General features: G+C 43.3%; 2 protein-coding genes across 2 annotated transcripts; both read left to right on the plus strand.

Moving 5' to 3' along the window:
• Nucleotides 1–264: 264 nt before the first annotated feature.
• On the plus strand, nucleotides 265–8,615 carry ube2j2 (ubiquitin-conjugating enzyme E2, J2 (UBC6 homolog, yeast)). Its single transcript, XM_061069311.1, has 7 exons — nucleotides 265–414; nucleotides 5,459–5,589; nucleotides 7,094–7,134; nucleotides 7,309–7,411; nucleotides 7,528–7,666; nucleotides 8,122–8,202; nucleotides 8,302–8,615. Exons 2-7 carry the CDS (start codon nucleotides 5,459–5,461, stop codon nucleotides 8,590–8,592), a joined length of 786 nt encoding a protein of 261 aa, XP_060925294.1. The 5' UTR covers nucleotides 265–414; the 3' UTR covers nucleotides 8,593–8,615.
• Nucleotides 8,616–10,654: 2,039 nt separating this feature from the next.
• Nucleotides 10,655–11,713, plus strand: LOC132999830 (E3 ubiquitin-protein ligase rnf152-like). Its single transcript, XM_061069607.1, has 3 exons — nucleotides 10,655–10,713; nucleotides 10,863–11,256; nucleotides 11,374–11,713. Exons 2-3 carry the CDS (start codon nucleotides 10,937–10,939, stop codon nucleotides 11,441–11,443), a joined length of 390 nt encoding a protein of 129 aa, XP_060925590.1. The 5' UTR covers nucleotides 10,655–10,713; nucleotides 10,863–10,936; the 3' UTR covers nucleotides 11,444–11,713.
• Nucleotides 11,714–11,734: the final 21 nt, after the last annotated feature.

The following is an 11,734-nucleotide window of genomic DNA, read 5'->3' on the forward strand; positions in this document are numbered from 1 at the left end:
GCTGTTTTGGTTGACATATTTAAGGGAGTATAGTGCCGTTTGTAAGCAGGCACGATACAACACGTCACAATAGAAGTATTTAAAATGTATAATTAGGACATATTCACTACAAATGTTAGTTGGTTTACTGAGGTCAAACATATAATTATATTTACGTGTGAATTTGGCTTTCATTCATTCTTTTCCAAATTCCACATAAGCTCGTAGCGGAGGTTCACTTCCTCTGTCGTTTTCTCAGCCACTTTTCCACAAGCGAAGAAGAAGAAGAACCGGAAGCGTCACTCCTGCTGTAGGCGCTAGCTAAAGCTACGTCGCTGCCATCGTCTCACCGGATTGGGGGTTTGACGACAGGAGACAGCCGCCTCATCCCGGGTCCAGTCGCGAACACCCGTCCTCACCGGGGTCTCTGGAGAGGTACGTGTGTCCTAAACTGTCACAGACCCGGGGGCTCGGATCTGGTTCGTAACAGCGGTCCCTACCGAAGGGATGCTAACGCCAACTAGCTAAACATAGCTCTGGCCTAGGCTAGCCACCGTTAGCCGGCGGGTGGCTAACACGGGGATCACAGTGTACCTGAGGGATTGGTTTAAAACCCAGCTAGCCTTCCTGAGCGGGCAGCGCGGACCGCTCCGTGTTTACTGCGCCACTCGTCCTGGGCTAGGTGTCATGTCGGCGTGCAAGTGGTGCAAGCTGGTCTGGCTCTGTTTGTTTACAGCCAGCGAGCAAGGGGGGGGGGGGTCACCTGCTCACCCGACTGGTTCAGGTGGGGGTGTATCATTAGCGTAGCTCGCCGGGGATTAGTCCCAGCGGAAACACGACCTGCGTCAGCTCGCTCGGCCTGTATGAGGAAGCGACGCTGACTTCACTTCCCTTCACTTCCTCCCGCAGCCCGTCGTCAGCTGCTCGCCGCCTGACAGCAGCTCAGACACTGAAGGGATCTGGAGTTCACCGGGGCCGAGCTGGAGTTAAATATATGTCGTGTCCTGGCGCATAGGGCGTGTGACGTGGAGTGCACTTTCAAAACACCACCCCAGTCCCCGCACAGAGGCTCCAGCCAGCATAGGATCTCCAATATGACACCTAATGTGTGAGAGGCGGTGGACTAGTGGCAGAAACTTGGTATCTGGTTCGACTCCACGGAGAAACAACAAAAAGACGAACTTGGATTGATCTGTCCAAAAAATCTCCCTACCCTGTCTAGTGCCCCTGAGCAAGGCACCTTACTCCCCCAACATCTGCTCCCCGGGGTTTCCCTCTGCTCTGTGTGGGTAAAAAGCGGAGGTTAAATTTCCCCTTGCATGTGTGTGGGATAAATAAATGTATCTTAATTAATGGGACTGGTTTTATGGAGGACTGGGTGATATAACTGTCACCTGGAGAGACACAGCAGAACACAGAGCGTCCCCAAGGCCCAACAGTTCCCTTTTAATTCAATTCAGTGCCAAGAAAATCCACACACGCATAGATATGAGTTCCGTAAACATGTGGTTTCATTAACATCCATTAATCGTTCCCTGGGAAATAAGTGAAAATGTAAGAAAGAAGAAGCAATTTCTTGTTATGTTAAAGGAAGTGATATTTAATTCCTGAAGACAAACCTGACCTGAATCTGCATATACATTTAATTGGTGATACGTCCAGTCGTTTTTTGCATAAGCTTGCTCACTAATAAAAGTCTGTCAGTCTGCATTTTAATCCAGAGGTATTGATGGAGAATACATTATCCATTACTCAACACACAGGGGATCTTACATATATTTATTTAAAAATAACCTTCATGGGGACATGTAATATTCTTGAATTTAACAACTCTTAAGGTGTACCCTGTTGCAGATGTTTGCCCTGTGAGTCAATCAGGCTAAATTAAGTTAAAGCTAAATTTCTGACTACATTGTACTGCTTTTTTACAAACCAAGGAACAGACAGGTGTGAAACATAACTGTGAAGGAGTTTTTTTTAAACACTTCCTTTCACCAGCTTCCTAAAAAACTTCCATCACTATAACCTCCTTGGTGGAGTTAATAATTACAACTAGAGTTGCAAAATTCCGGGAATATTCAAAGTTGGAAACTTTCCATGGGAATTAACAGGAATTAACGGGAATTAAGGGGAATAAACTGGAAATGTTGTGGGTAATTTATACTAACTGTATTAACCTTGTCATATACAGACATAAATATACAAATTTAGTTGTGTCAGGCTGATTTGAGCCCTGAGGAAACTTTGGGCACTTCACTATATGCTTCTGCATTGTTGTGTCATTCTTAACATAGGTCTTTGTGCAGTATTTGCAAATGTACACAGCCTTTCCTTCTACATTGGATGGGGTGAAATGTCTCCACACATGAGACGTGGCAATGTTCTGTAGAATAAGATGAGAAAAAAGTTTGTAAAAAAAACACTAATGCAATGCTAGAGATATAAATAGTTAATTGGAATAGTCTGCAAAAATATTTTACAATTGATGGATAAATTAATGGAAATAGGCTATATGAACAGATGAACAATCCTCAATCAGCATGCTAATATATTTTCCCCAGTAATATCATCGAATCTTACCTGACTCGTCCTGCACAATACAGCAGGCCTCAATATCCCTGCTGTAGTGTGAAGGATTCTGGGAGTTATCTGTGAATGTGATGGAAGAATGCACAGTGGAGGGTTGAAATTGAACGTGCAGTGTGTGCTGCATTCCATACATCTTTAAGATAGTGTTTTGAATGATGTTTTTATTGCTCAGCGTTTAATTTGCATAGTTTTTTTTTTTTTTTTAATTCCCCAAATTCCCGTGCTTAATATTCCCGTGGAAAGTTTCCGGAAATTTACCGGAAACTTTCCACCCCTTTGCAACCCTAATTACAACAAATGTCCGATATATACCAATATAATGATTATATTTTTTATCTGATCTACTTCATAAGTGTTTGTCATTCTCTGCTCATGAAGAAGGTTTAAAAACCACAACATTCACTTGGGAGCAAAACAACAATGTGACATTTATCCTGATAAGTATAAACATTGATGATGAAAGACACTATTCATTTTTCCAGTGCAGCATCAACGTGATCTAAATCAGGGGTTCCCAAAGTGGGGGTCGCGAGATGCCGTCCAAAAAATGTGTTATTGTATAAATATTAGGGCTGTCACTAACGACTATTTTTCTATCGATTAATCGGACGACTATTTTATCGATTAGTCGATTAATCTAAACGACTAATTTTCCTCCAAAAAAATCAAATTGACCATTTCATTTCAGTTAATTTTATTTTGACAACAACAAACTGTATGTCATCGTATAATGCAGCACAAAACAAAATGTAAACAAAGGCTCAAATATTAAAGTGCAAAACTGTAGGTTTAAACTAGCAACTCCAACGTGATAAAAATAAATAAAAAAGAGGGCTTATAAGTTGAATCAGCAGTGCAACTCAAAAAGATATCAAAGTTTCTATTTAACCCCTTATCAAAATAAAAAAGTTATGTCTGCATATTAAACAAAGTGCAACAAGTTTAAAGTATAAGAAACAATGGTGTCCAGCTCAAAATCAAACTCAAACGTTAGTTAGACATGCGTGTTGTAATGTAAGAATGTCAGCATGTCCACATGTTCTGGACTCAGTCTAGCGGCCCCCCCTCCCCCCACGCGGGCGCCGTAGCTGAGGTGACGCGAGAAGGACCCGACTCGCGTCCAGGGCCGCCGTCCGCACCTGCGACGGACACCGCCCCGCGGTCCAAGAGAAAGGAAGCCCCCGCACCAGCGACGCCGTGAAGCGCCGTGGACGAGGACCCCCCCCCCCCAAAAAAAACAACTTGAGGCGGGCCGCACACCGAGCCTCCGGCTGCGTGGAGGGGAGTGCGCCGGGGCGACTGCTGCCCCAACCGCGGCATGCATAGTCTATCGCGGCTGGTGCCCAGCGGTTTAAAAAAAAAAATGCGTCGACGCATTTTCAGCGTCGACGTAATCGATGACGTCGACGAATCGCGGCAGCCCTAATAAATATATACATAAATATGAGTTGTGTAGCCAAGCGTTTTGTTGTCGTATTATATCAGGCCTCAGCCGGAAAAGGACACACGAGACATCGCACCCGTTTATTATCCGTTTCCTTCCATAACAACTCTTCTCACAGAACCCCCTTCCGTTAAAAACCCCCTTTCAAAATAAGAGTCCCCACAAACGACCCGCTTACCACAGGAACTACACATTAACCTTCAACAATAAAGTCACTAAATAAAATAGCTTACAGTTGAAATTAGAATAAAACCATGCAATAAAAACATTTCCATCAGTTTTTTCTTTTTTCTTTGTTGACCCATGAGGTTATTACGACACGGATTAGCGGAACAAGCGACCTTCATATGAGGTGGCATATTTCATTGCACAGGCAAAAGAGCCAGACAAAATTGGCGAAACGTTAATTAAACCCGCTGCTTTAGCTATAAATCTGGCCATGCATGGGGATAAATTATAAGCCCGTGATCTGGAATAAGTGCCGCTGTCTAACGGGACTATTGTCCGGTGCATCACCGACATGGCCCAGGACATGACGTGCCAGCTGGTGGATAGAGTTAAGAAAGGGAAGTATGTTTTACAGTTAGATGAATCCACAGATATATTAAACTCTGCCCAGCTGCTTGTTTTCATCAGATAGAGTTTTGACAGAAAAAGGTAATGCTGTTTTGCTCCGCACTCCGGAGTGGACGTGCACAGGTGAGGACATTTTTACGAAACTAAAAGAAGAGCGAAAAACTGTATTGGTGTGTGTAGGGACAGGGCTGGAGTGATGCTGGGGGGAAAGGCAGGACTGATAATGAGATCTTACAAGTGGCGCCGCACGTAAATTCCACACACTGTATTATTCACACGGACTGACAAGTTTAAGATGATTCAAACAACTCACTGTCAGCAGGGAAACCGGTCTGAGATGTTTTACTGCATAAAAGTGGTTTTGTGGTAAAAATTAAGCTATAATTACCTTCTTCGGGTTTCGCCTTGAAGTTCAATCTGTGCTTCAATGGCAATTTCCAATATATGCAAATATTAGTTGAAATAAAAACAATTCTGATTCTGTCAGTCAAACCCGTTTCCTTGTGAGCCTGACTCACAGCTGCAGTTACAGTTTGCAAACGCAACATGTTTGTTGCTGCTTCACAATTTAGTCTTTTATCAGCTAATATGATACAATCACACTATGTTCTACACAGTTCTGAGTGGCAGTTCAACCAATTTGACACATTTAAATATCTGTGTCACTACAATCCAAGACATGCACGATAGCATGATGTGTCAAATTCACAATAGTCATACGCTGGTAACAGACGGATTTACCAGACACTAGAACAGCTCCAGATTTGAAAGAGTACATCCTGATTCTAAATCCTGATAACAAGTGTAAAGACCAAAGGAACCGAGACCAATTTTAGTATGTTCATTTTTGCATGTCTTCTTAATTTGCAGATGAACAACAACGGGAATAAGAGAGCTCCAACCACAGCGACTCAGCGACTTAAGCAGGATTACCTCAGGATAAAGAAAGACCCCGTGCCTTACATCTGTGCAGAACCTCTCCCCTCCAACATCCTAGAATGGTAAGTTGCTCATCCACCAGCTTCAACCCTTTTTTCCAGATATATAAATTTGAATTTTCAGTCTCTCTAATTTAAATACTTACAAAAACATAAAATTATTTTTAAAAATCTACTAAATATAGTTTCTAAAAAAATATAACGCAAACCTTTGGTAAGTTGACAACAACTTTTATTTAAGTTAGAGTCTCACTCAAATAGAGAGGGAGACAGTTGAGTTGTGGTTTGGCATCAGTGCAAGGATTCTACTTTGCATATTACCCACATGCGGTGGGTCTGTAATTACGCCGCACCCTCGTCTGTTGTTCCACTGCCCTGAGCAGAAAATCCAGTTTCTGTCCTCTGCCGTAGTGACTTACAGTTACAGCATATGTTTTCCGGGAATGCTGTGTAGCCCTGCAAGTAGTTGATGATTGATTACAAGCGTATGTATTTGTTAAAAGAAAAATACCAAAATGTGATGGCCCTCAAATTTCTATAACAAGATCTTTATGGTTTCATTTGTCAAAGTGATCTTATACCTCTTATACCTTTCTTATGCATTGGAGACAATGTTAGTCATCAATATATAATTACTAGCTGATGAATCGCAGGTGAAAATAATTGATAGTTGCAGTTTGAGTTGTGTGATGTGCATCCCAGCGATTAGACCACCAAGATTCACCAAATAAAGTTAAAGACAAGAAAAAAGAAAGGCAGATCAAAGGAGAAACTGAGGTCAAACATTAGGTACTGTAGACGTCTTGTAGAAGTGTTGTGACTAGGGTTGCAAAATTCTGGGAATATTCAAACTTGGAAACTTTCCATGGGAATTAACGGGAATATACGGGAATTAACGGGAAATTTTGTGGATAATTTATACTAACTGTATTTAGCTTGTCATATACAGACATAAATATAAACATTTTGTTTTGTCATAGGCTGATTTGAGCCCTGAGGAAAACTTTGGGCACTTGACTTAATATGCTTCTGCATCTTTGTGTCATTCTTAACATAGGTCTTTGTACAGTATTTGCTAATGTACACAGCCTTTCCTTCTACATTGGATGGGGTGAAATGAAATGCAATGCCAGAGATATAAATAGTTAGCCAAACAATTGAAATTGTCTGTAAAAATATTGAACAATTGATGGATAAATGAATGGAAATAGGCTAGATGAACAGATGAACAATCCTCAATCAGCATGCTAATATATTTTCCCCAGTAATATCATCAAAACTTACCTGACTAGTCCTGCACACTACAGCAGGGCCTGCTGTAGTGTGAAGGATGCTGGGAGTTATCTGTGCATGTGATGGAAGAAGGCACAGTGGAGGGTTGAAATTCAACATGCAGCGTGTGCTGTATTCCATGTATCTTTAAAATAGAGTTTTGAATGATGTTTTTATTGCTCAGCGTTTAATTTGCTCATTTTTTTTTTTTTTTCAAAATTCCCGAGCTTAACTTCCCATGGAAATTTTCCGGAAACCCTAGTTGTGACTAACACCTTGTTCCTGTCTTTTCCAGGCACTATGTGGTCCGAGGTCCTGAGAAAACTCCATACGAAGGTAAAGATATGCCGATGAGTTAACCTGCACGTAGTCTTCAGCTAGTTTCTGTCAAAGAGGCTTTTCTTAGAACATGCAGATTTCTGTGGTTTGTGAACGATGTGTCATAAATTCCCACCTTTTCTCTCACGGCATTGTGTAATCCGTCCTGTGATGTATTCTTCTTTTGTGTAGGAGGATATTACCACGGAAAACTCATTTTTCCCAGAGAGTTTCCTTTCAAACCACCAAGTATCTATATGATTACACCGAATGGGAGATTTAAGTGTAATACAAGGTAAGACTTTAGTTTCTTATTGATGAATTGTGTGAGAATTCAGGATTTTAAAAAAGTTCCAAAAACTATTTGTTGGTTGGTCTGTTTTCCGTAACATGGCCTGTTTCCTTCCACAGGTTATGTTTGTCCATTACAGACTTCCATCCAGACACGTGGAACCCTGCATGGTCTGTTTCCACCATCCTCACGGGTCTGCTCAGCTTCATGGTGGAGAAAGGCCCCACCCTCGGGAGCATTGAGACCTCGGACTACACGGTGAGGTCAAACAAAGGATCATTTACCCATAAAGACGCGAGGCCAAAATAAAGCACCCCCCCCAAGAACTTAGCATTATTTGAAACCTTAGGCTTTTCTGAAGACTGGTAGGAATTGCCATCTTTTACAAAAACAAACATTTTCCTCATCATGAAATATTACAAACATTTCACGGCTCTAATTGTCAATCATTGCTGTTTCCCTAAACTTCATGACATTTTTTTTTTAAACCCACAAAGCCTGCAAAATGTATTCTCCCTTTCTTCTTTCTCCTCCTGAACAAATGTGTCTCTTACCGACTGAGCCTTGGTCGATGGGTCAGCAGGAACATTGTCTGGGCCTAAATCCTCTTCATTGTTGTTTGAATTCTTCTCCTCAACTAAACATTGCCTCGCTTAGATCATCAGCCAGTGACATCTCAGGTGTTAAATTCTTTTTTCATTTTTTTCTTTCAGAAAAGGCAGCTGTCGGCCCAAAGCCTGGCCTTCAACCTCAAGGATAAAGTGTTCCTCGAGCTGTTTCCCGATGCCGTTGATGTAAGAATGACGTGATCTCCAACTTGCCATCTTCATCTCCTGCTTGTGTTTTTTTATTGGCCTAATATTCCCCCATGTCTTTGCCTCCACCCGTCACAGGAGATAAAACAGAAACAGAAGGCCCAGGAGGAGTTAAACGCCCGCACACAGCCCCTCCCCTTACCCGACGTGGTGCCCGACGGAGACCCCCAACACGCCCACTACGGCATCCCTCCCCTGAACGGAGGTCCCGTCCCGCTCGCAGGTGCCAACCCGGCCCCTGGTCTGCAGCAGGCCAATCGTAACCACGGACTTCTAGGGGGGGCTCTGGCCAACTTGTTTGTGATTGTAGGCTTTGCTGCGTTCGCCTACACAGTCAAATACGTGCTGAGGAGCATAGCTCAGGAGTGAGAGGAGCTGGCTTTGTAGGGTGACCGCCCCCCCCCCCCCCACCCACCCCCCACCCTGCAGGCGAGCCAGTTACTTCTACAAACACACTACGTGGGGGGAGGGATGTTCAGTCCAGGGTAAAAACCCCTCCACAGCCACCACCACCACGGACTATTGGAGACGGAAACTCAAAGCCGACCCACCCAGGAAGGATCGAGAGGAGGAGGGGCTTGGGGAGTGGACCATAGGGCAGGGGTTGTAAGGGGCTTATTAATAAGGTTGTGATCCACTCTGGGCTTCGGAGGTTTAGGTCAGCAATAGGAACAGACTTGGCTCATGGGTTGTGGTAGAACGTTAAAGTGAGGTCTTGCAAACAGGCCACAGGTTGTCGCGGCGTGCACGAAGACACAGACACCGGCGTGCTCCACTGAGGTGGAACCGAGCGCAGGGTTCTCCTCCTGAAAAGTCTCCAACAGCACTGATAAGAGCTAACCCTAATCCTTAAATTAGATCTCTCATGCCGGTCTCTGCTACAGAAAGCCTTTTCCTCTGCATATTTTCCATTTGACAGTTGCCTCAGGGTGCGATGACGTTGCAGTTTTGAAATTCAAGAGAAGAGAGTCAGGAAATGTTTGCGTGATCTTTCGGATATGTACGTGTTTATATTTCAGCATCAGATTTCTTCACCTGCAGAGTTCAGACTTTCAGTTTCACATTCTCACAGGTGACTCTGTTATTAAGTAATGTCTGGTTCAAGGAAGAATTATTTTTTTCTCAGGTTTTAAAAAAAGAGCAGTCAATCAAAGGGAGAATAGACACTGGTCTGGAATTTAAGCACATTACCTGAAAGCTCACTTCATCAGATTGTAGCATTATCCCGGCCGCCCTGTCAGACACTCGCAGGTTTCATATACACGTGTGTGTTTGCATTACAAACTGAACATCTGAGCTAAAAGGCATGTGGCCTTTGTCAACAAGAGAAAGTAGATCATGAAGATTTATGACCTGCAAGCATCAACATGCTCATTGGTTATCAGTGACTAATATCAGACCGCAAACTGCATGTGCACACAAATAAGCGTCACAACGAAATCAAAAGACTATCTACGTGTAATCAGTAGATTATATTTCTGATGATGCAACGCTGTCAAAACATCGAGTGGAAAAAGCCGTTTTGCTGCAACAGGGTATTGACGAGTGTTAGCAAATAGATAAACGACGTAGAAAAACCAACTTGGGCCCGTCGGCCTGTTGAAGAGAGACTGACGCACGGTCAAGGTTTGAGGGGAGTTCAGTTGTTTCCAGTCAACCCATGAGCCAAGCACTGAACCAGTGTCTGCGCAGGATGTCAGACCAGGACCTCTTCTTTTCCTTTTTCAATTGGCTTAGCTGACCAGTATAGTATAGCTCTATATAGGTCCAAGGAAGGAGACACATGAAAAGAACCAACAGTTTTGTGTCTTTATGTTATTTTTTTTTTTTCTTTGTTTTTGTTCTCTTTATTTATAGAGAAAATCTGGGCCTGTCTGTCGCAACTCTGAGGAAACGTCTAGTGTTGACTAAACGAGGAGTTACAATGGACAAACACGTGCAGACAGGTCACGGCCCAGACTCCCATAATTGCTGATAATTTACTGTTGTGCATTGCATTTAGTAAAGATGGTTCTATTGTGTATCTACTGTTTCAACAGAAACCTGATCTGACGGCAGAAGATTGGCCTTTGTATTGCTCTTTTCTCTGCACCATCTTTAAAAAAAAAAAAGAAAAAAAATACAAACTGATGATGGTGGGAGTGCGTTTGTGTGATTATCCAGCAAATGCCCACATTTCCATGCTTCAGTTAATCTTGTGTAACATATGTTTTCATAGTAAATGCAAATAAATAACTCTGCTTTGCAGGGCCTTTTAGAAAACCTTCCTCTGAAGTACGTATTCATTAACTCTTCCAACGAATTAAATTGTTTGTGTGCGAAAGTGCCCGCCCTCTGAGCTTCCAAAGAACTGGAATGGAAAACATTTTTCAGTCAAGACAGGCTCAGTCACGTCCGGGTTACCTCCTTTAAGAGCGCCTGAGCTGAGCGTGCACTCATCAGTCACTTCACCTTTAGCAGTAAGAGCAGAGCTCTCCGTCCATCCTGCAGGTAAGACTTTTCCTAGAACACATCTGTGTGTCATTGTAAAATAGGTGCTTATTATTATTATTAAGTTTAATATCAGCCTTACTTTTCTCTGAAATGTCCCTGTGTTGGATAGAATGTGATGCAATAACTCTGTCTTTCTGTGTTTGCAGCAGGTTGTCTCTCAGTCTGGCGACAGAACACTCGTCTTCCACTTCACCCTCCACATCTCCACACAGATTCCACCATGTTCAACAGCGCCGAGCGGGAATGTGTGGTGTGCTGCCACCAGTTCTCCCGCAGCAACCGGATCCCACGAGTCCTCCACTGCCATCACACCTTCTGCATCCAGTGTCTGGAGCAAATGTGCAGGCACGCGATCACCATGCAGACCATCCCCTGCCCTCTGTGCCGCTGGATCACCTGCACCCCCCCCGACCTGACCCTGTCCGACGCCCTGTACATCGACACCGAGATCTGGAGCCAAATATCAGAGCACGAGCAGGAGGAGAATGAGGATCTACCGGTGGTTTTGCACGACGCAAAACCCCAACTCAAGTCGAAGCTGTAAGTACCCAGGTGCCCCGGTGGTCCACGTCTTTGAGGGCTAACGGCAGTTTAATCTCAGCTCCGATTATAATTCATCCAAAACTAACACCAACACATCTCTCTTGTTATCCTCAGACCTGATTCGAGGCATTCCGGATCTTTGTCTGCGCTCAAAAAGCTGATCACCTTTTTGAAGGGCTACTGACCCGAGGAGCACCCTCTTCTCTCATTGTGTTGGACTTGAAGAAGCTGAAGATGAGCCTCAGGGAGTCTCGCACTCAGTGAACCCAACAGATACGTCTGTGTGTCTTGTGAGGAGCCGAGACCTGAACTTCACCTGTGATCAACCTGGAACAAGAAGCACTACTGTGAATAAGTCGTAAAAATACTGCTGAAGAGCAATTTTCAGCAGCCATTTTTATTTGTATGTATTTGATCTAATGTATATATGTATATAATAATAATATTCTGTAAAATATCAGTTAATTAATTCTTA

The sequence above is a fragment of the Limanda limanda genome, chromosome 4 (assembly GCF_963576545.1).
Source record: "Limanda limanda chromosome 4, fLimLim1.1, whole genome shotgun sequence".
Classification (NCBI taxonomy): domain Eukaryota; kingdom Metazoa; phylum Chordata; class Actinopteri; order Pleuronectiformes; family Pleuronectidae; genus Limanda; species Limanda limanda.